The 24490-nt window shown below is 36.5% G+C and overlaps 1 protein-coding gene across 2 annotated transcripts in view; it reads right to left on the bottom strand.

The window, feature by feature from the left end:
- Window positions 1-2036: 2036 nt before the first annotated feature.
- Window positions 2037-24490, bottom strand: part of LOC110032413 (acylamino-acid-releasing enzyme 1) — a 65647-nt gene continuing 43193 nt past the window's right edge. The window contains exons 7-17 of one of the 2 annotated variants that reach the window (XM_020736045.1): window positions 17995-18146; window positions 17581-17663; window positions 17162-17280; window positions 16941-17019; window positions 14113-14320; window positions 6191-6251; window positions 5956-6078; window positions 4493-4690; window positions 3525-3593; window positions 2273-2349; window positions 2037-2196 (exon numbers count right to left, since the gene is read on the bottom strand). In XM_020736045.1, coding sequence (XP_020591704.1) covers window positions 2130-2196; window positions 2273-2349; window positions 3525-3593; window positions 4493-4690; window positions 5956-6078; window positions 6191-6251; window positions 14113-14320; window positions 16941-17019; window positions 17162-17280; window positions 17581-17663; window positions 17995-18146 — 1236 coding nt within the window. In that variant the 3' untranslated portion in view covers window positions 2037-2129. The remainder of the gene's footprint in view (window positions 2197-2272; window positions 2350-3524; window positions 3594-4492; window positions 4691-5955; window positions 6079-6190; window positions 6252-14112; window positions 14321-16940; window positions 17020-17161; window positions 17281-17580; window positions 17664-17994; window positions 18147-24490) is intronic. The other variant, XM_020736044.1, reaches the window with a different exon arrangement.

Here is a 24490-nt window from a genome sequence, read left to right on the forward strand (position 1 = left end):
TCAGATACTCAAGTGGCGTAGCTCTCTTCTTCACCACTAAAAATCTTCCTACTGAAGTGGTTGAAATTCTTGTCCCTTTCTCCTGATTAGCTTTCCTTGTCATCATCAAGGGTAAGTCCCTCCTAGAGGTTATCCTCAATGTCCTTAAGTCTTCGTTGAAGTCAATGGATCTCCCGTTTTGTATATTCTTGGCTATGCTCGAGCATGTATCTCCTTGGTGGCATGGCTAGGGTTTAGGATTAGGAGATGAAAGAGGAGGGTAGGAAACTCGTGAAAGATATAAGAAACTAATGCGGGGTTGCGGTTTTTGAAAATCAGCAAATGATAGGTCAAATTGTGGCTAAGATTTGGGAATAAGAAAGAAAAGTTTTGATAGAGACGACTTAGGTAGAGGCGGATGCTAGAAAACCTTTACTCAAACCATAAAAGAAACGAAAATATTATTGTTGAAATTCAAAAGGGTTACAATAAAGACTCATCTAAATAGGAAATAAATGACAAACAGATGCAATGGACCCTAGGGCGAGGACGAAGGTGGTGAACATGTTGGGAAGGTTACGATAGTCACACAAAGACTGGCTAAGTGTAGGCCGGTGGCCAGTTATGGCAGGTTGTATGGTGGAGTGAGGTTAAGGCAACACGTGGACCAAATCTGATATTCAGGAAACTGGTTGTATGGAAGAGAGGGCCAAGGCAATAAGGAGAGAATATGAACGAGTGGTATTGCAGTGGTGATGTTGCTGGATGTGATAGGGAAAGGTAAGAGAAGGGTATACGGGTGGTTGTAGGAAGTGCAGGTAGGAATATGTGCAGGTGGGGTTGTTGTTAGATGTAATGGAGGAGCAGAGAATATAGGTGACAATAGAAAGGTGCATGCAGGGAAATGTCAGGTTACAAGAGTTGGTGGGAAGGCCGATTGGATGGAGAGAAGAAGGGTGGCAGGTAGCCTATGGAGGGGGAACCTAGGGTAGATGATCACCATCTTTGGAGAGTGATACAGTCAGAGCACAGCTCAATCCATCAGATACAACCTTCGAAGAAGAAAACAAGATGTCGACTGCCATCCACACAAAGTTGAAATCAAAAGATAACAAAAACCTAAAACAACATAAAAGACCAATTAATAATATTAGGAAGGAGAGGCCCCTCCTTGAGCAATAAAACCAACCCCATTTGACCAGCTAGTCCAAGCAACAATAGACCGAACCCATCAGTTCAACCCTCCTAAGCCTCATGTCAGTACCACACAATTCCTTTGTATTTACATATCTAAACCTTTTTTTTTTGATATTATACTACCAAAATCTTTTATATCACAAGAAATAGAATATACCTTTAATGCCTAAATAAAAGATGATATACATATAAACGTGTAAAGCTTAATCACACAAAGGGCTACAAATTTAGCTCAAAGATCGTTCATAGCTCGAAATTTAATCCAATTTTTTACCTGAGTCAAGATCGAATCAAAATAAATGAGCTAAATTATTTGCCAAAATTTTGCACTAATTTCTTTCGAGCCGACCCCACCCTAATTTAGCTGAAAATTGGATTATTAACAACCCAAATAATATTAGATTAGCAAATTTAATAAATTTAACTTGAAAATTAATTCAATTCTGAATCTGATCTACAAGTTAAAATTTTGAATCAAATTTTTTTCAAAGCAAATTTTGATCCAATCCCAACTCAGCTCGAAATCAAATCGATAACAATCCTAATTGCACATTTGCTATTTCTAAAAATTTTTATCATTGAAGAAATCTTACAGCAATACTAAGTATTAGTGGACCTGCATCGCATACAAATTTATGTTATAAAAATCAAAATATATAAAAAAAATAAAAGATTTCCAAATGAGAAGCCTGATAAAAACAAGATTATCTGCTTTTAAGATGATAAATTAATAAAATATGTAATAAAGAGACCAAATCAAACAATAAATGCAAAAAATTAGTTATCAACAAATAATATAAATATTTTTATAGAATATAAATAACATAATTAATGATAATAAAAATTATGCATCTTTAAAAAAAAAAGAGTTAATACTGGAATGACAATTTATAATTGAAATATACCTAATTTCATATATAACTCAAAAGCCGGGTTTTGTTTTAATTCAAGCTTTATGGCTTGCAATATTTGTTAAACCAAACTCCAATGTTGAGGAAGCTTTCGAAGTCCGATTGTGGTCTGCAAAAATTATTTTAAAGCTCAAATAAGAAATTTATTTTGTTAGGAAAACGATAATTAGAGAAAAAATACTGACCGTTCGATCGCATGAACATCATCAGGAAATACTATGACTTTCACCTCAACTCCTCTTTCTCTCAGAGCCCTCGCATACTGATTACAAATTCAAACACATATTAGTTACAGCTGAAAATCAAGGAAATATAGACTTCGGAGTCAACAAACATTCATAAAGTTTTTTGTAAGATGAAAAAAAGTTGAATCATTAGAAAAGCAAAGTTAATTGCATGAGAATTTGAAGACAATTCTCAAAACATACTTAACACACAAAATTTAATATTGACACTTGATACATCTTTGTGTCATAAACCGATGCATGAAAATTATATATTTCAATTTTTAAAAGACAGTGATGGTGGTGGTTTTTATGTGATGTTATAGACTTGAGCAATATGCATGTAAATATGAATATTTAAGTGTTAGAAAATGTAAATACATAAGAATTTCGAGGCATTTATGTAAATACCCCTTGATATAAAAGATAATGTGAACTATTAACACATTCTAACAATGAACAAGAGTACTTTGGTTCATAATTAATGTCCATCTTTACCCAAGGATCTGTTTGGGCTGGATGTAATTTTTGATAAAGGTGAACCTAAAACAGTATTTTTGAAAGTTCTTGTGAGTATTAGAAATAATTTTTTTATTGAAAAAATTAGACAAAAATATTCATACGACACGAAACTTCAGCATATTTGATTATTAAAACTAGCTTTCTACCACAAAAACTTCTAAATAGTACAAAAATAGATTCATGGTGACGGTCTAAATAGTAAAACATCGAGAAAACACCCTATGCTTCTTGAGAAAATATTGTTTTTGAAAAATGTATGTTGCATGATAGATGACCTTTAACCTTTGTGCTAAGGCATACCCTATACTTATATGCACATATCAAATAGCTATGTTTTTAATGTGAAATGCTATAATGCTGCAATCAAAATTAAAAAAAAAATAAAAAAAAAATTGATAAATTGGCATGATTGGTTGACATCATTGCAATATATAGTAAAATAAAGTTATTAAGTTTTCTCCTTTATCATTTTTAGTGCCAACACACCAAGATATCATTTTCTTAGTTGTGAGTTGGGCAACAACATTAACATTTTTCGTATGTAATTGGATGAATCTTCTCATTGAAAAATCAGTATTTTTCTCAGAAAAAACCATATGGATGTCAATAATATGATAAGAGAAAAAGCACTAAAAAATTACTTGCAATGGAAGTTTAAATTTCAAGGCAATGAACAAAGAGATTAGCAGACCTGCAAGCCATTTGAAACTGGAACACGAAGATCTTTTGCGCCCAAGAGGAAAAGGATAGGTGTCTTCACCTGTAAACATAATTGATCGTGATTAACATGAACTTAGCAACATTATCTTTTAAGGCTTAAAATGCAAATGTCATCAATAGGAACAGTGATATTTTCTTTTAACTTAAAAGAGAGTTTTCTGCAAAAAAAATATATATATTTTGAAGATAAAAAAACAACTTATTTATAAATTGAAAGCTTGGCATTACAAAAATTGTCAATCAATTTGAAAATTTTTTACATATATACCCCTCAATTCCTATTTATTTACATATCTAAGAGCCAAACTTCAATTTTTTACATACACGTCACCATACCTATGCGTGAAAGGTATATTTCAATTTTTAAAAATAAAAGGTGGTGGTATTTTTTATGTGATACGAAAGATTTCGGTGTTATAAGTTTAAAAAGTAAAGTTTAGGTGTTAGATATGTAAATACATAGGAATTGGGTGGACAAAATCTAAGTTAAAGCCTGCATTCCCTCTTTCCGGGTACAGTTAGGACGGCGAGCAACTGCAATCTTTTTGTTCAGGTAGTGTTTTCAAATAAGCTTACGCAATATGCATGATTATTCCAATATATATATATATATATATATATATATATATGTAAGTACATAAGAATTGTGTGCCGTGATATAAATTTAGAAATTTATATCACGGCACACAATTCTTATGTACTTACATATATCAGAATTAAACTTTCATATTTACATACATAGCACTTTGGTGCTTTAAATCTACGCATGATAAAGTGTATTTCACTTTTACAAAGTGATAATGGTGTTATTTTTTATGTGATATTAAAGATTTTAGTGGTATGCGTAAATATGAAATTTTAGGTGTGAGAGATGTAAATACATAAGAATTGTGCGCTATGTATGTAAATGTCAGTAATTAAGCAATAAGAAGCATATACCTTTGAAATATGTGAAATGGGAGACTTTGAATAAAAGTGACTTAGATCTTCAGCAGTAGGAGCCTCTGAAAATAACTGTTTACCCTCCTTTCCATAGGCTTCTACATAGCACCAATCAGGAATATCAGAGGTACCCACCATTAGCGAAAGGTTGCAGACTGGATTTCGGACGGCTGCCGCAACAAACCTATTTGGAGCCTACATCAAACAATCATTTCAATTTCAATAATTGTAGGGGGTATTTATAGGCATACCACCCAATTGTTATGTATTTACATACCTAACACCTAAACTTTGCTTTTTACATATATGCCACCCAGATCTTTCGTATCACATCAAAAATACCACTATTTTAACTTTTTAAAAAGGGAAATACACCTTTTCATGCAAAGGTAAGGTGGTATGTATGTAAAAAATGAAGTTTGGATGTTAGATATGTAAATACATTGGAATTGAGTGGGTGTGTATGTAAATCTTCCTAAATGTAATCAAAATCTTCCAAAAAACAGCACAGTAACACAATTCTTTTGGTTTTGATTGTGTGATAAGATCACTGCAATTTTCAATAAGGATAGATTTAAAATTGTTCGAAAATTTAATATGTAGGGTGTTTCATCATATGCATATAAATTTTTAATGGTTTTGCATGACGAAATGATTTTTTAAGATGTGCTTAGATTTAAGTGTGCTTATATGTCGTAAAATAATCCCCCTTTTCTTACATGGTTGATAAATTGTTAAATTGTTATGAAAAAACTAATGAAACTAAATCTATGACTAATTTCACTCCATACAATATAATACATGATGCTATTTTGAGTGTAAATACTGTATAATACAGTGGATTAAAAAAAAAGTAAAATGGCTATTTTCCATTTAGGAAGAGAAAATGTCAAACATGAATATATAAAGAGAGGAACATAAACAGCTGTCTTTAATTAAAAGCTGAGAAGCAATGAAGCTGGATATATTGGATATCACAATAAGCAAACAAAATTCTAACCATGTCTCAGTCAATCCAGATTGAGTTTAACATCGGAGCTTCTTTACACTTCCAAACACATAAAGCAACAATTACATACATAGCAATCTAGCACCCACTTTCATCCATTTTTCAAATTCTCGCTCAAATATCAATATTCACAACAAAATTCCAACCCCATATTTTTCATTTTTATCAAGTTTCTATCGGTTAGATCGTGGCATGAGTAAATATACCAATTCAATTGTTAAAAAAAAAATAAATAAATAAAAAAAAAAAAAACCTCGGGGTCTAGTTTTGTAAATAGGAAGGTTTCTAGTGCTATATGTAATTACCTCATACAAGAAATATGGCATTTTAATATGCAAGCATGCTTTGGCCAGAATTGGAACTTAGCATGCTTTGGCATGAATTGGAACTATGAAGCTCAAAAACTTTAACTTTAGGATAAAACAGATAAATCATCAAAAGAAGGGAAAACCTGGCCAACAAGATGAGTTGCAAGGAATCCACCATGAGAGCCCCCGAGAACAGCCACTCGAGAGCCGTCGACTAGTCCTCTCACACTTACGTAGTCCAAAGCTGCAAGAACATCACTCACATCCTGCACAAATCCAAACAACAATTAGAACAGCAAAAATATCAAGAAAAATGTTCAGATTAAAAAACATAAGGTTAATTATTTCTTTAAGAACGAAAATATGTCAGAGCAAAACCTGAGATCCAATTTTTCCTGGAAGAGATTGAAGAGCTTCCTCACCAAATCCAAGCGAACCCCTAACAAATAAATAGATGAATTCAAATTAAGAGAACTTAAATAAGCAATTCAATGACGATGAATAGTCTACGGCCTGCTAAAAAACAATGTTCAAGCTCCAAAATTAAGATCAATAAGGAAAAGCTTCAAACACTAGAAAGGCTGATGTGGATCCACATATTATCGTATTCCAACCTATTGACAGTATTATACTATTTATAAATCTACATATTATAATAAGTGTTCTTCTCCTTTGGCTTTTGTTATGTTTTAAGACCAAAATTTCAGAAAGAACATCTCCCTTTGCATAAATCACCTTTGGTAAAGGGGTTTTCGTTCGCTGTAATCCTCTACTAAACAATCACAACTCATGCTACGAGAAAGCAAGATTTCTTAACTGATAATATTTAGGATTTGCAGAAACCATGGAACCATAAGAAATTAACCGAGTAAATGTTTGAAATAAAAGAAATGCAAATTTGCAAAATTAGTGTGGCTGAAAGAGAACCGCATCATTATAGTATTGACCTTATTAAATATGTATCACGTAACTCTCAAGAAATAAATGTAATAATTAGCTGAAATCTGGAACCGTTCCAATCATTTAATTCCAATAATACGAACTAAATCGTATAAAATGATAGGAAGAGCTTGAGTTTTTTTGCAAGGAAGAGAAGTGGTTGTGTCCAGAGAGAGAGAGAGAGATTAGAGCATGGTGAAGAGGAGATTTGGGGTTACAAGTGTGGATAAGCTAAAAAGCGAGCAACGGTTTTGTTTCACCAAGTTAAACATAGGAAAACATGACAACTATATGAAACATATAATCATCCATGAATGTGTCATTATAAATATATTCATAAGAGTCATCAATCTAATTATAGGAATATCGCTTTTCATTATCTAGGCCTCAACTATTTCATGTCATGTCATATCATTGGATTGTCGCTCATTTTTGGTGAGGTCTCTTACTCTTCTTAGAGCCTAAGATCTAGCCTTAGGGTTTCCTATCGACTCCTCTTAGTCTCTTAGAGGACTAGTCTGGGGCCCGCACCAATTAGAAATTCGAGTCACTTCTTGACTCCTCGCAGTTTCATATCGTCGGCTCTAAATCCGAAACATTTAGTTGAGTCGATTAAAACCAGTGCGACGAAACTCGAGTCGAGTACCCATAGGAGCTATTAAAAAAAAACCTTAGGAACTCTTTGTGTCGTCCGCACACACTCACGATGCACGAATACCACAATTCACACATCGATGCACAAAATTATCGAAATTCACGTCTCCCGCACCTGTAGGAGGCTCCACGATCGATCATGAGCGATAAGTTTAAAGAAATTCGAGTTTGACGCGTTTTCGACCCGACCATCGACGAAGTCGTCCAGGCGACCTCGGATGACGAAACAGATCGCGCCGCTGTGTCCGGAACGTTGACTTTAGTTAAGGACTCCCACTTTGATATGATTTTTTGCACGAGCGAGAAGTGCGCAAATCAAGAAAATTTAAATATTATTTATACTTGGGGGGTATGTTTAGAGTTATATAGCCGATGGGGGGTCTCTTATTATGGCCTTAAGTCCCTAGCTCGCGGCTCCGCATGGTTGGTCCCAGATCGAGCCCTAGTTGTCACCACTCTCGAATTTGCTTCCCTCCTCCATCGTTGACCTCTAATCCTCACCCAACGCTTTCTGCCCGAGGATCCTTCTTCCTGATGCTTCGTTGGCTTCTTCCCTTGCAATGGCAGACTCCCGCTGCCTTCTAATTTCATGTTTGGGTAAGTTTAACCCATCTAGCCTGCCTCTTCGGAGCACTTCGTTGGCAAAACTCCTTTCTGATGCCTTACGCCCCAGCTCTTGGTCTCCATTCTCTCCCTTTCTTTCTCTCGGGTTACCTCACCTCCGGTAAGTGACAATATTTCTTCTCCTCTCCTCCTCGGCTATAAAAAACCCCTCTTGGGGAAGGGTTGAAAGCTTACGAAAATTTGGCGCTTGGGGAGACTCTGCCGGATTCACCTCTCGTGCGTGTAAGCTTGGTGTTTGGGAAGCCTTCTGATTTCCTTCGGTTGTTTGCAAAGGCTCGAGTGAGGTATCCAATCTCTTCTTCCTCTGCCTCTTTTCTTAGTTCGACAGGGACTGTGCACATATTTCTTCAATCTATAAAAAAGGAAGGGGGAAATGCATGCATAGGGTGGTTTATTTTGTTCTTGTTGACATTTAATGTTGGAATCACTGTTAGCTGTCGGATTTTGTTTGTCTTGGCTCGTATTTAATGTTGGAATCATGGCAAGCTGTTAGATTTTAGCTTACTTTAGTTCAAATGCATACTAGTAGGTCTATTTTAAATATTGATACTTAGTTGAAAGTGTAGGCTCACGAAAGGCATGGTCCAATTCTTATATATGTGCTAATTTCTTCTCTATGTTCTTATCATATTTATGCTGGTATATTGAAGTTTGAGGGCTGTTTTAGCCCTCTGGGCTGCGGCTTTTCTTGCTGCCTTGGTTTAACGTGGGGTATTTCAGGGCTATTTTAGCTCTCTATGCTGCGGTTTCCTTTTTGGCTATACTGGTTTAATGCTGAAGCTTTTGGAGATTTTTACTTCGAGGGGTTTTGTTTTGTGTTTCTTGGGTTCCTCTCCTTTTATTCGAAATATATCATGGTGGCTTTCATTTAATTTTGGGGCTTTTAGAGTTTTGGCTTTGGGACTTGAGTTTGTTCACTGCTGTTGTCTCTCTATGGAAATATACGTTGAATGCAACATTTGTTTCTTTTTTTTTTTGAGGCTTTTGGAACTTGTTTTGGGGGCTGGCTTTCGTTCCTTGCTGCTCCCTTTGTTCAAAACACATGCAGCTAATATTTGATTTCTTGGAGGCTTATTTGGAGTCTACTTTGTGGACTCGGTTTTGCTCACCTATTATTCGAGATATAAATGTGTGGTTTCTCTTTTGTTTCGAAGATTTTGGGGAGTTTGGTGTTGGTTTTGTGTTTTGTCGCCGCCCTTACCCGAGAGCACCTGCTGGTGGTTTTCTCTTTGTGTTGGGGTTGGTGGTTGCCCCTTTTTGCTCCTGGCCGTGAGTCTCTGCCTCTAATTTCTTTGTGTTGAGGGCCTGGTTTTGTGCCCTGTTGCTGTCTCTACTTGTGAGTTTGTTGGTGTTTGTTTAGGGCGCAGCTTGCCCTCTTTGGTGTCCGTACCTATGAATTTTCTGGTGTTTGTTTGGGGCTCAGCTTGCCCTCTTTATTGTCCCTGCCCGTGAGCCTGTTGGTGATGGCTGCCTTTGCCCCTTAGCTGTGGTCACCTGAATTAGATATTTGTTCCTCGCTGCCCCTACCCGAGAGCAATTAGATGGTTCTTTTTTGTGTCGGTTGGGTGGCTCCTTTGTTAGCCCTACCCAAGTGCACCAATTGGAGGGACTTTGCGTTGAGTTTGTTCCCCGGGCGCTGATTTGTTTGGTCCCCCTGTTGTTCCTAGTCGTGGGCACCTGTTTGGGTTCCTTTGTGTTGCGTTAGACTCGTACCTCATGGAAGCTTTAATTTGGAGTGGAATTGAATGCTTTTAATTTTTGTGAATTGGAATGCTTTAATCCTTATGCTTGGAAGAATTCAAGTGCCTTTTTTCGAGGAACGATCAATGAAATGCTTGGATAAAATTCAAGTGCCTTTTTTCGAGGAAGAATTCAAGTGCCTTTTTAAAGACCCACTTATTTGGGCTAAATTGATTGAAAACAAAAAGAAGAAACAATCAGAAAAGAAACTATTTAATCTTTGTCAAAAAAAAATTTGGAGGCGGCTTGGAGTCCTCTATGATATGTCTTTTAGAAATGTGTTGGAGTTAGCACTTGGGAATGTGCCAATTTCATTGCACAATCAAGGAGTTCCACTAGTTGGATGTTTTAGGCTAGCCCTCCTACCACTTTGGTTTTTCTTTCTAAATTGACTTTGAAGGCGGGTTAGCCTTCTTTTGCATTTCTTGCTTTTCGGTTCATTTTCCTTGCTTCTTGGTTTGGGTTTTAGGCGCTTATGTCCAAAACATAAGTGTGTGCGTATAGTTGAGACTATATGTGAAACCATCAAGGAATGCCAGTTGGACAGTCTTTTTGGGGTATTAGGACTTGCTGATGAAGGCATTCGGTGGTAGAGCGGAATAATATTCCATCCTACGACATCAGAACCCAATCCAGGAACCCGATGACATGTAGGATGGCAATATTATTCACCGATATTAGGCTAGCAAGTCATTCTTGCCCTCTTAGGTTGTTGGTGGTTCTAGCCCGACGATGCAATCAACTTGTGAACAATCATATTTTTTTATAAAAATGATAAGAACAGATACGCTATTTACAAAAGTATTTTGACTACAAAAAGAAATTAATACTACTTTTTCTTATATGCACGAAACCTATTTGCACGCCAAAATATATAAATTTTAAATAATATAATTTGATTGCCCACTTGTCAATTAACGGTACTGGGCTAAGAAGTTCCCTCCTGAGTTGGTATAACAGAACACCTTTCTAGATGAATGTCGGGCTCTATACATACAGGTGACCGATATTTGCTTTCGAAGTCCCTCGAGAATACCTAATTCTGAGCCTAGCCTGACCCGAATGCTTACGACTTTCTTTCTTACGACTTTCTTTCTTTCTTCACTTTCTTTCTTTCTTCAGATTTTTTTTTTCGTGTTTTCCTACGGTTCTATCGAAATCTTTGTAGAGCATTCATGATTTTCTCGGAATTTTCCTCATGTTTTCGACAGTTTTCTTCGAGTTACTGTGGGTCCTCTGCCGCTATTTATTGAGTCTTTTCAAGAGTCGCCGACCTGTCAGGTATACAGGTTTGTTTTATCTTTACAGCTTTTGTTTTTGCTATTGCACACTTTATTGCATATACACACAATTCAAGCATGCAATATTACTGTTTACTGCATTTCTAGCATGTTCTCTTTTATAATTCATGTTGCTTCTACAAACTTGCAAGGGACTTTTTGGGTTAGAGGCCAGTAGAACACCTGGTTTAGAAGGTACCCCGTAGCGAGCCACTGACCCAATAACTGTACATTTATATACACCACAACCCCGAGCTTATGATCGATATACTAGGGAGTTTAGAGTAGTCTTTCCAAGAAGCGGAGTGTGGAAGCAAGCGGACGGAGGGCGACGATCGAGACCACGACAACGAGGTGTAGGATGTCTCTTTAGAGTTAAGGTCCAATCGTAGGATAGTTGGGAAGTCACTGGGGTTCTCCGAATCTATGACATCCCCTATCTTTCACTCCATTGACTCCTGAAAATAACTGTTCCTCTTTTGAGTCATTCCCTTTTGATTTCCTCGCATTTAATCTTGGAAACCTAAACTTTACAATCTTGAAGGCAAAACCCATGATCTTAATTAAGAGACTTCTTAAGCGACTTCGGTCATTTAAGATGTAATTAACTATAAGGGTTTTCCCTTATAGAGAATTTAAGAACCCAACTTAAAATAAACTCTATTTAATCTCCCGTATTAAATAGGAGAACTTGTCGGCTTATAAAAATGGTTTCGTAGACCAAACGAATGTCACAAATCTTTTAGTTTAGGTAATCGAGCCTTTAAGTCTGCCAACAAGTTATATGCATATCATTCGGGATAGTATACTACTTGTGATATCGTGCTCAGCTTCCTAAACTATCAAATATGTGAGGTCCGCTCGATCTCACTTTTCTAAAACTAACATAATATTATTTTCTAAACTTATAATTAGAATCATAATTCGGAAGAATAAAACGGCCCGCATGTCACACTAACTATTGATAAAGGTTGAGCCCTCCCAATATAGTAGTTATCAATAGTCACCCAAGCGCCAATGGTTCTCTATGTTTCATCACTGTTTAATCCCAACGGTTCCCAGAGTTTTGTCACCGTCTTAATACCAGGTGTCCAAAATCTCATCGTTTCATATTATCCATGCTTGCTAGTATTCATTTAATAGCCCACATAAAACATCACTTGTGACATTTAAGAATTAATATATGGATTTCATATATCATATGCACGAATCATACTAAATAAATAACTCTGAACAATAATTTAATAAGCATGTTTATCAGATTCATAATATAGTAAAATCTTAGGTATCCTAAGGGACAAATCAAGCGTGCATTCATACAGAATATGCAGGCATGCATCCACAATATGCAGAAATTTCTAAATGCAAGTGTCGAACACATAATCACATGGAAACCTACAGAAATAAGTTAACACTTGTTTCACTTGAATTGACGGAACAACTCCCCAACGAATTTCCCCAAGCTCGCCTTAAACTCACCGACTAATGCAAACAACCTCGAATTCATAAAAATCTTAAAATTTCATGAAATCTTGGCTCATTTCATGATTTAACCCCATACATGACTTTCTTACCTCAAATGGGCTTCTCTGCATAACTAGCTCTTCTTTGAAACTTCCTATACTTCCTCTCTCTTCTTAAACTTCTTCCCCCTCCCTCTTATCCCCTTAACCTCATTTATTTCCTGCTAAAGGCCCATATGGACGCCCGCAAATCAAGTTTGTAGCTTCTGTCATAAGCTCGCCTCCTCCTACAACAAATGGAAACTAAAAAGTGCACCTATTTGTGACAAGCATCAAAATGAAAATGTAAGAAAAGGGATGTCTGAAATATCACAAAGAGGGATTCCTAATCCCAGTTACTCCTCTGAAGCCCTAAAATGCCACCTACAGCACTCTGTTGGTCGCTCAAGTCGCGCCCGCTAAAGGGACTGAGCTGTAGCATTCGTGTGAAGGAGAATTTGGTAGAGGGAATGGGAGGAATGTGAAGGCTCTAGAGGAATTCAACATTTCATGTGATCCCAATTAATCCTCTCCCCCTCGGTTAAATTCAGAGATATGTGAAATTTGGGGTTGCCCTATGTACCAATGAAACCAACAACAAACAAGACGCGAACAACATGAGAGGGCATCAACATCAAAAACATTCCATGGAATTGGAATAAAATCACCAAAAAAACCCAAAAGGTGGGATAATGTGTGAGGTAGCTAAGAAGAGTTTTTTTGCAAGAGATGAACGTTGGAAATGACGGTGTGCACTTCAGAGTCTAACTCATCAAATTCATCCGAGTCGACGAACGCATGAATCATTCATGCCGCCTTTTGCACACCTAGGATATCCTCGCTCTACAAATGCCTGATCGCATTGCTTGCACGAAGTTACTCGTGTGACTATGACAAAAAAATAATGCATAGAAGATTTAACATAGATGATCACGTGGAAAACATCGCAATCTTATGCGCAAAAATGATTTTATCAAAATATCCTCGCATCAAATTCGCCACTCCCTTGATGCAATACATGGAAAAAGCTGTGTGAAAGAAAAATGCCAAATAAGTTTAACAATTCTTGCGACATTTAGCAGGATGTATGATTAAAAAGCCAACCTCAAATAATCAGAATAAAATTGTAAAGCTGATTAATCATAATGATGACATTGCTATGCTAATCAATCCAACTAAATCTATAGTCATCTAAGAAAAGTACTCCACTTTAATCAGCATTGGTTATGGATATTTTTCAGCAATAAGACACTACAACTTGCGAAACAATATAGAAAGACAAGTAGCTTAATAAACCCAAAATTACCAAAATAATTCTCAAGTAAAATTAGTTTCAACAATAATATAAAATGTATACGCAAAGGAGTCTTACTCCAGGATTATTCATACAAGAACCAACTCTAATTCTAGAGATTTTACAGGTATTAGATGTTAGCCGAACAAATGCTTTGAGTATAAAATAGAGTCACAAATGATACAAGCAACCTATGTTGGGCAATTATGTAAAATTGACAAAAATCTCAATCTATCATGAGTTAAATATTACAGCATGTAAACTCACCTATAGTTTACAAGGAGTAAATTGTAGCCGAGAGAGGAGAGAAATGCTACGGATTTCGCATAGGTAGTTGAAAAAACCGAATGAGGACCACCATGTATGATTACAATTAATGGACTACGTACATCATCTTTTTTGTTCTCTTGCCATGTTTCCTTGGATTCACAACTCGAGTGTGAAATGAAAATAGCTTCAAACGGTCTCCTGGCACCTGCAATGGCTTTCAGATAACAGTAAATAAATAGAAGAAAGAACGTTAACGGTTCCAATATTCAGAACATTGAGCTTATAAATGAAGAGGTAATTACTTGGATATGAACTAACTTATTGTGAAAATAATCCATTTATGAGGCATAAGAATAGGTTCTCATCTCTTGAATCATAAGAAAAATCGCCAAATGTTGCTAAGCGTCAATTCAATATCAATACCAGCAAGTTATTAGTAGCATATAAATATTTACTACCTTAGAAATGCAGAATTCATTTTAATAATATAATACAACTTAAATCACGCTTGAATATTTTTGATGGAGTAATAACATATTAACTGGTTTCACTTGGGTTTAAGGCTGACAAAGCAGCGAAGGATTATACATATTAGAGAAGAAGAAACACAGTCTTCAATTTTGCATGATTTTGAGGATTCTCTTGAATTTCTCTGCTGAACTTGAATTAGAGTTTGGTGTCTAGTTTCTCCCATAATCAGAAGTGACTCATGAATTTGACATTTCTGTCAGAGGTAATGGTCTTGGGAATCCCGTGTAACCTCACGATCTCTTGGAAGTATAAATCGACGATATGAAACGCATCCAGCTTCATGTTGCAGGGAACGAAGTGTGTCATCTTTGAGAAGCGGTCCACTACAACCATCACGTAGTCCTTGTTCTCTATATCCTCGGGAGTGGCACAACGGAGTCCATACTAACATCCACCAACGGTGCCTCTGGTATTGTAATGGAGTGTAAAACCCTGCATTTTTCTCTCTCATCTTTGCCGACTGACAAATCCTGTACTGTCTGACGAGTCACCCCACATCTCGTGTTAATAGAGGCCAACAGAAATGCTCTCACGATGGCAAAAGTCTTGTCTTTGCCAAAATATGCAGCTAATCGTTCATTGTGGCTCTCTTGAACAATGGCCTCTCACAACAAACACTTGAGAATGTATAATTGAGTCTGGTAGAATAAGTAGCCATCTGCTTGTTAATACTGTTTGTCGGTTTCTCCTCACATTGTTCCCAAATTTTTTTTAAGTTCTCGTCTGCATTATACAAGTTCTTTACGACCTCAAATCCCATAACTCGTGTCTGCATTGTTGTGATCAATAAGTGGAGACAAATCAGATCGACTGCAACGCGGTTTTAGCTTCCCACCTTGGGTTCAATTATAAATTAGAATGACACTAGAAATTCCACCCACGTGTTGTATTGGTCCTTCAATTTGCTTAATTTCTGGAGAAACTTTGAGGTCTTGTGATCTGAAAACAGAGTGAGCTCGCCAGTCAGTAGGTAACGAGTCCAGTGCTCCAGAGCTTGTACATTGACAGAAAATTTCTTGTCATGTGTTGATTATTTCCTCCAGGAGTCATTCAGCTTCTCACTGAAGTAGGCGATGGGATGACCCCCCTAGCTCAGCACTGCTCCTATTCCCGCGCCAAATGTGTCACACTATACCTCCAATGGATGGATGAAATCTAATTAGGATAGCACGAGCACTCGAGTCACTTTCTCCTTCAAGGTGTCGAAGTTGATCTGAGTTGTCATTGTCCATGTGAATTCCTTCCTTTTTAAAAGCTCTGTCAGAGGGGTGGTAATAGTGTTGAAGTTCCTGATAAATCTTTGACAGAACGATGCTAGCCCCAAGAACTGCCTCAGTTCGATGAATGATTGTGGTGTGGTCCAACTGATAATGGCTTTGATCTTTGTAGTGTCCATCTAAATGTCTGCACTAGGCACGATATACCCCAAAAAATAAACCGTTTGTAATGAAATGGCATTTCTCTAGATGAGCATAAAGTTGCTCTGCTTGCAATACCTCAAACACTGCCCGATTGTGATATAAGTGCTCCCCAGATCTGTTGTTACCAGAATGTCATTGAAGTAGCCTAACACAAAATTCCCGATGTGGAGCCGTAATACCTAGTTCATCAACATCATAAATTACTAGGCGCATTTAACAAGCCAAAGGGCATCACGGTCCAGTCAAATAACTCATCCCGTGTTTTGAAAATGGTCTTACACTCATCTCTTGGCCTCATTCGCATCTGTTGGTACCCACTGCGTAAATCGATTTTGGCGAAGATGGTAGCTACGTGCAACTGATCCAAAATATCATCCAAACAAGGTATGGGGAACCAATACTTGATGGTAATTTTATTGATGGCTCCGTTGTCAATGCACATTCTCCACATCCTATCATTCATGGGTACCATTAAGACAGGAATAGCACAAGGGCTAGTACTTTCTCTAACAAACCCTCTCACGATTAGATCATGCACCTGTCGTTGTGACTCCTCATACTTTGTCGGTCTTAACCTGTAGGCGGGTCGATTCAGCAATATTGGTCTTAGTATGAGATCTATGGCATGTTGAATATCCCTCGATGGCAGCAATCCCTCGGGAAGACTGTTGGTGAGATTTTTTGAAGGTTTCAAAAGCAATCATATCTTAATCCAATATGTCAAACATATTTTGCTTCATATTAAAACATAAGGAAAATAAATAAAGAAAAAAATTAAAAGTGATCTAAAACGGTCCCAAAGATTTAAAAGGCTAAGCATAACAATGAAACAAACATAAAAAAATAACCATTCGTGATGATGTTGGATATTACCTTCAGAAAGGGTCTCAGAAGAATTACGAACAGGTATTTTCAGAATGCTACACTGGTTAGAAGCCAATAAAGATCTAACCTGTGGCAATAAAAATGAAAATCAAAGTACAGCATATCCGATAAATAATACAATAGTAAAAGTAAAGCCTTTCAATCTATACTACTATAATAACTCACAAATGAAAAATATACTGAGGAAATTTAAAGAAATATCCTGAAACCTTATCAGAGCACTCAGCTACTGGACATGAAACATCTAGCCAACCCCATGAAGATTGTTCCGTGTGGCTTGTGTAGAATCCATACTTCAGGTTCGGGGGATCTATTGGGCTGCTGGAGACTTTAAGATTGAAGAAGGTGAAGTAACAAGAAGGATTTTTTCCCATAGGGTAAAATGTCAAAATAGTCTCCTGACTATTTAGATGAGGTCACTTTAGTCTCAGAGTTTATAAAATTGCTAAATTAGTCCCCAAATTATTTTGATGGCGCTAAAATTGACTATTTTATTTTTAATTAATATTAAAAGTTTGGGGACTAAATTGACACTTTTATAAATTATGAGACTAAAATGACCCCGCAGAAAAAGTCAGATGACCATTTGGCACTCTTTTCTTTTACAATACAATGAAAAGCAGCATACCAGCAAGGATGTTATCCCCATCCAGTGAAAGAACATTCCACGAATAAATCGTGTCAGTGGAACTAATTCGTGATACTTTCCCACTGTGATTTAACAAACAAAAAAATTATGGGGCATGTACATGTGTACCACCTAATTCTTTTGTATTCACATATCTAACACCTAAACTTTACTTCTTACATTTATACCACCCAAACTTTTCATATCACATCAAAAATACCATTATTTTAACTTTTAAAAAGTGAAATACACCTTTCAAACATATGTAGGTAAGGTGGCATATATATTGAAATTGAAGTTTAGGTGTTGAATATGTAAATACATAGGAATTAAGTGGTATGTATTTAAATCTTCCAAAAATTATTATACGGGATCACACTCAAACATATGTTGCATTTAGGGTGAAATAGATACCTCAAAATATTGATAGAAAGAATTGCTTCTGTGCTACGCCATGTGGATGACAGAATAGTAGTATATCCATCAGAAAGCCATGGATAAGGAAGAAAATGCGAGCAGTAAAGTCCAGGGAAGCTATCATCCTTGGGACACATAACAACAGGAACCTGCAGTTCGCTCAGAAACTCATCAATCATTGGAATAAAGCTACCAAATTTTGATATTCGAAATACCTATGCGCTAATTTAACAAAGATATATAGCAGATAGAATATCTATTGATATAGATTTTGCAGATATTTCACAGTATATTTCATCTAAGGGTTCTTCTGCAATTAATAATACATTTTCAGACCGTTTTCACCTTTCAAACTACTACAACAAAGCTGCTTCTGTTTCCATCGAAGTACTTCATGTAGATATATTATACTGTCACAAACATCCTCTATACTAAAGAATTGAATTTGCTTCTTTCTTCTTTGACTGATTAAAAAATAACGTTTCCATGACGATGTCAGAAAGCAAGATAATTCTTTACAAGCAGTTTAAAATGCATATAATAGTCATCATTTTTAGTTTTAACCCAACAATTTCGGGTCATATTTATGAATTATCCCCAATTCATTCCCATAAAGGGATATATAATGTGATAATTCTATCATGCGCTAACATTTCTCTGAAACTTCTAGCGATGTTCCATTTTTTCTAGCCTTTTTCCTACTCATCATTCCACACTAATTCTATTCACCAATAAATTGTTGCATTTTCAACCCTCTTTTACATGCACTTAAATCACCCAAGTCTACTTTTCTTCCTTAACAGCTTGACTAATGTAATTATTTATTCTATCTAGCTTTAAATATAATCATTTACTTATATCCTTCTAGTTTTAACACACATCCGTATTAAAGTTTCATCTCTACTCTTTCTTCTTCAAGTCTCAAAGCCAACATTCATAAAAAGACTCATTTTGATTTTATAAAATTTGTCTTTGAGACTCAATGATGTTCTCATATTATACAGTACATTTAAAGCGCTTCACCATTTTATCACGTAATACTAACATTTGAAGTTGCCATCGTTGACGTCCACACCATGGTATCACTGAATCTTCCAGAATCTTCGGATAATTAATAAACCATATCCACTAAAACTATGCATCATGTACTCAGTCTTTGTTCACCCAATTATTAGTCAATAAAAGTTTTCTCTTTTATTCTAATTTTCAAGTAAAGATTTCCCACCTGTTCATTGATCTGCAAATAGCATCCATAAAGATATCCAACTTTGAACAACATTTAGAAACATTTTAAAAACAACAAAAATGAATTTAATGTTGATCATTGTGTGATTGCATTGTTACTAGAAACTCTTCAAATACTCTACAATTAAATAATAATAATAGCCATAATCTTATTTAAAACCTAAAAAATTAAATAACAAACTGACAAATAAGGACCATGATTGAAGCGGAGCATCGGTTCCGCGGTCCGCAGAATTGCAGATCCTGCATTTCCACGGGATAACGGAAAGCCAAGATCGCGACAGAGGAACAAGTGCTAATTTTCCATATTTATTTTACCTTTCTTTTCTTTTTTTCCTTCTCCAATTTATTTTCTATTTCCTTATTTCTAATTTGGGTATTTTCTATTAGGAGACTATTTATATTTTTGTTTTCTATTTTGGGAGGACTTCTATTTTGTTTTGAGTATTATGAAAATTGTAATCTCTGATTTCCTGGTTTAGGAGTATTGTGTTACCTTCCTTTTACAAGTAGTGTATTTGCATCTTGCTCAGAATGGGTAGTGATTAGTGAACCTTCTTGCTGCCGGTACCGCATTGTTTTGTCATCTGCCTTGCTATTTTCAGCAGGGACAGCCACCAAACAGTGCAAATCTACCGTCCAGCAACAGATTTCATCGTTTACCCCCTCCAAATGTCGTCGACCTTGCATAACATCATTCATTTGTTATTCCACGACCACCTCTTGTCTAAACTGCTTTCTAAACACCTTTTAGGAGCAGTAAAATGAATCATTTGGTATCAAAGGCCCACAAACCCTGAACTTTTTATGGATTTGTCTTCCTTTGCTCCTAAAGTTAATTTTCACACAATCGAACCTGATATATCCACAATATCGATATCCATACGTGTTAAAATAAGAAAAAAGTACAGGAGAGGGGAGGGGAGGTGGATCCCCAGTCTAAAAAGCAAAAAAATACATTGTAAACTCACCGTTTCTCCTCCCACAGTACAACCCAGACAGATAAAAACCCGAAAAAATACAAGTATACCCAAACAAAATACAAAACCCAAAACAAATATACATGTGCAAAATCTAGTAAAAACAGATAAAAATAAAAGGAAAGCCAAGAAAGTGGCATCAGACAAAAATTCCAAAGAGCTCCATACCAAATATGCCCAGACATCACAGAGGCAAACCAGCAGAAACTAGATCCATATGAGAGGACCAGCAAAATAGTATCCAGCATATCAGAAGATCCATCCGACTTGAAAAGAGAGAACAGCAAAGAAAACAGTGCAGATAAAAAGGACAAAAGCGTAGCAGAAATTCCAAACGGGGGAGCAGGCCAATAGGCAGGCAAAACCTCTAAGTTCTAACATAAGGCAAATCCAAAGAGTCCCCAGTAAGTAAAAGTCGGAGGGGGATAGGGGGGATAAACCAATAAAACTCACTTCACCTGCATACCCGGCTAACCAGTCAGCAGGTGAGTTACCTTCCCTATGAATAAAACTCCATCTAACAGTCAGATGACGATTAGCAATTATAGCTTGTATTCGTTTGAGAGTACAGATAATATCCCAGTGGGGTGGAGAAACATCCATAACATCTCATATAGCAGTTTAGAGTCAGTTTCATCTGTAAATGTATGAAAATTAAAAGCAATTGCTACTTTTAAAGCAAGATAGACCCCCCAACATTCAGTTAATAAGGGAGTATCAACGGCAACAGGTGAAATAAAATAACCCAGAAAATGCCCCTCAAAATTTCTAAAGAGGCCACCAACAGCAGCAAACAGCATATCCCAGCTGCCATCAACATTAACTTTCACCCAGCCAAGAGAAGGAGGCGGCGTCCAACTGACTAACAGAGAGGGCCTAGATTTCTTACCTAGGGGAGCAAAATTAGCAGAGGCCCTTAGGGCATTAAAAAAATAAACCAGTATATAGGAAGTAGTGATAGTGGCAGTAGAGGGGAGGAATCGTATTAATGGTTGTTTCTAGTAGACCATAAAACCAGAGGACCAGCAGAGGGAAGGAAAAACGCCTTCCCTCATCATCAGCAAAAGATTTCCACTCCCACAAGTAATTAATTAAAGTGCCCCTGTGAGACCAGAGGATACCACAATGTAATCCCAAATGATTCCAGGCCTCTGTTGAAAAAGCACATTCCAAAAAAATATGTCCCTGCACAAAGGGCATCTTGAAGCCATCTTAAACCTTTCAGTTTCAGAATGTCATCAAGAGAGAGTAAGGAAAAGAAATAACGCAAGAGGAAGAAAGAGATAGAAGGAGAAAAGAGTTTATGCCAAATCCAAGTGCCCCAAAACCAAGTGCCCCAAAACCAATCACCCAAAACCAATCAGGATGAGAGTGTAAAGTACCATAATCAACTTACTGACTGACTGAGATAAAGACTTCTTCCAAACAGAATAGTCTCTGCGGGAAGGAGTAGCAGGAATTTTAGAAATGTGCACAACATTCAGCTCCCCCACCACAGAACAAAACTTAGAGAAATCCCAATTTCCTTGTGTAAATAGATCAGAAACTAGCAAATCGTTTGTATGAGATGGATGGGTGTGCTCTGAAAGAGAATGCATTCCCCAATTATCATTCCAGAAAGAAATTTTTCCTTCCCCAAGATCCCAAAAAATAAAGTTTCTAGCAATAGATCTGGCATTCAAAATGGCCTTCCAGATCCTCGAGTCTCCCACCTTCCACAACACCTGGGAAGGATGGGAAGAAGCACAGTATTTTTGATGCATAAAAGAGGTCCAAATAGAAAAACTCTCTAAACTTAAACCAAAGTTTACATGTGTTACCTCAACGATTTGCTGCAAAGTTTTAAAACCAAAACCCCCAGTTTTTTTAGGTTTACAAATATTATGTCAGGAAACCCAAATCTTCTTAGCACCACTCCCAACTCACAGGAATCTGTTAAAGAGCCTCTTCAAAACCTTCATGGCACTCATCTTAGGATTGAACACCTGTAAAACATAGAGTGGTATACTTTGTAATACACTAGAAAGTAAAGTTAGCCTACCCCCAGCAGAAAGGAAGACATTCCTCTAGTCATTTATCTTATGCTTAATTTTGTCAATGACATCATCCATGTGAATCTGCTTTTTCCTACCCCTAATTAAATTTACCCCAAGATACTTTAAAGGGAGGGAGGCGTGCTGATAACCAGTGAAGGAAGACCACCAATTTGCAATAGAGTGTTTGACATGTTTGCCAAAATAAAGCTAACATTTGTCACAATTAAAAATCAAACCAGAGCAATTCTGGAACTCATTTAAGTGCATCATTAATCTTTTAATAGCAAGTTTGGATGCATAAGCAAAGATGATAATATCATCAGCATAGGCTAAGTGGGAAATCATAGACTTAGCCTTGTGTGAGAATTGCGTGTGAGGGTGAAGCAATTGAAAACGATTGACTAATCTAGATAAGTAATCAAAAGCAATGATGAAAATGGTACGGAAGAGAGGGTCCTCCTGCTTAATACCTTTTTAGCATAGAAAAATCCATAGGAATTACCATTAACGAGCACACTGTAATGGTTATTGGACAACCATCTTTTAATTAGCATGCAAAAACTAGCACTGAAACCTCTAGTCACCAAGACATTGATGATGAAGTCTCAGCTTATTGTATCAAAGGCCTTTTTAATATCCAGTTTGATAATCAAATTGCCACCTCTGCATTTTCTGTCAAGATCTTTAATAATTTTTTGGGCTAACAAAATATTATCAGAAATATATGTCGGCGATAAAAAATAGAGTTGGTGGCGGAGTTGCCCGTAAGAAGCTATCGGTCACCGGAATCGAAAATTCTGTCGCCCGCTTCAGAAGGACGTTTTAATTTACATATAGATTTAAGTTTAAAATCAAATATGAAAATCAAACTGACCCCATATTTTTTATAGTTTAAATGAAAGAGCGATTTACTTCAAACCCTGTAGCTATCCCGATGGATAAACACAAGACTTGAGGATGAGACTCGATCAAATAAACTAAGAAATACAAGACGTCCGTTTGGTCTGCGAAACCGTTTTATTTGCCAACAAATTCTCTTATTTAATATGAAAAATTAAATAGAGTTTATTTTAAGCTGGGTTCAGAAAAGTTTCATATAAGGGTAAACCCCTATAATTAATTACATCTTAAATTACTGAAATCACTTAGAATACTCTCGATAAAAATCAGGAGAAATTATCTTTAATGACTTCAAAAGGATGGGACTTTTCAACGAGATCGGACAAAGAGGTGTGCAAAAGGGAATGGTTCAAACTTGGAACATTTATTGTAGAATCCAATGAGGAAGAACTAGGGGATGCCACAGATCCGAAGGAAAAACTCGGTGACTTCCCAGTACACCCTATGGTTTGGCTTCAGTTTCAAGGAGAAATATTCAAGTATTTTATCCTGTCATTTTTTATTTAATTAGGGCTTACATTCGTGTGAAATAATCACACAAACAGCCTGGAAGATGTGAGGATTTAGGCCATGACGGACAACAACCTCGGAATCCTAAAATGAGTTAGGGTTTAGATCGCACAACATGATTGTGCAAATACCTAAAGATAAGTTGAGGATTTATGTTGCATAAGCAGACAACCTCGAAATCCAGTGGCTTGGTTGTTTAATTCTAAGGAAGGAAATTGGTTTAGTTGGGGAAGATAAGGTTTTGCTGTTGAAGATGGCCGTGCTGCCCACTATGCTAGCCCCAACCACCAAATATTTTATGGATAACATGTTGAAGTTGTACAGTGTATAGCATAACAATAGTATGTAGCACAAGACAAACAGTAGAGTATGCAGTAAAGAAAGCAGTACAACATGCAGTGTAAAGAAAAATAAAAGGTACATCAGGGAAGTGATTATAAGAGAACAACATGTTATAAACATAAAACAGACCTGTATACCTGGGAGATCCGTTGTTTCTTAAGTGTAATTGATGCAACAGGTACAAGCAATAAAATTTGAGAAAACAGGCTGAAAAGCTTTATATAAGCTAAAAACAAAGAGACGTCGTCCAGAAATCTCGAGAAATATCGTCAAAAGACTCGCGACAAGAGAAATGCGAGGAAATCGACGAATCAACAAATCGATTAAAATCGTAGAAAACACAGAAATATCCTGAAAAGAGACCACGAGTGTTTTGTCCAAAAGTCGATAATACATATGAAAAAAAAAGTCCGAAAAGAGGGGACCGCAAGCACTCGGGTCGGGGCTATGCTCAACTATATATATTAGTACTTGAGGGTC

Source organism: Phalaenopsis equestris, unplaced genomic scaffold, assembly GCF_001263595.1.
Source record: "Phalaenopsis equestris unplaced genomic scaffold, ASM126359v1 Scaffold000938, whole genome shotgun sequence".
Lineage (NCBI taxonomy): Eukaryota > Viridiplantae > Streptophyta > Magnoliopsida > Asparagales > Orchidaceae > Phalaenopsis > Phalaenopsis equestris.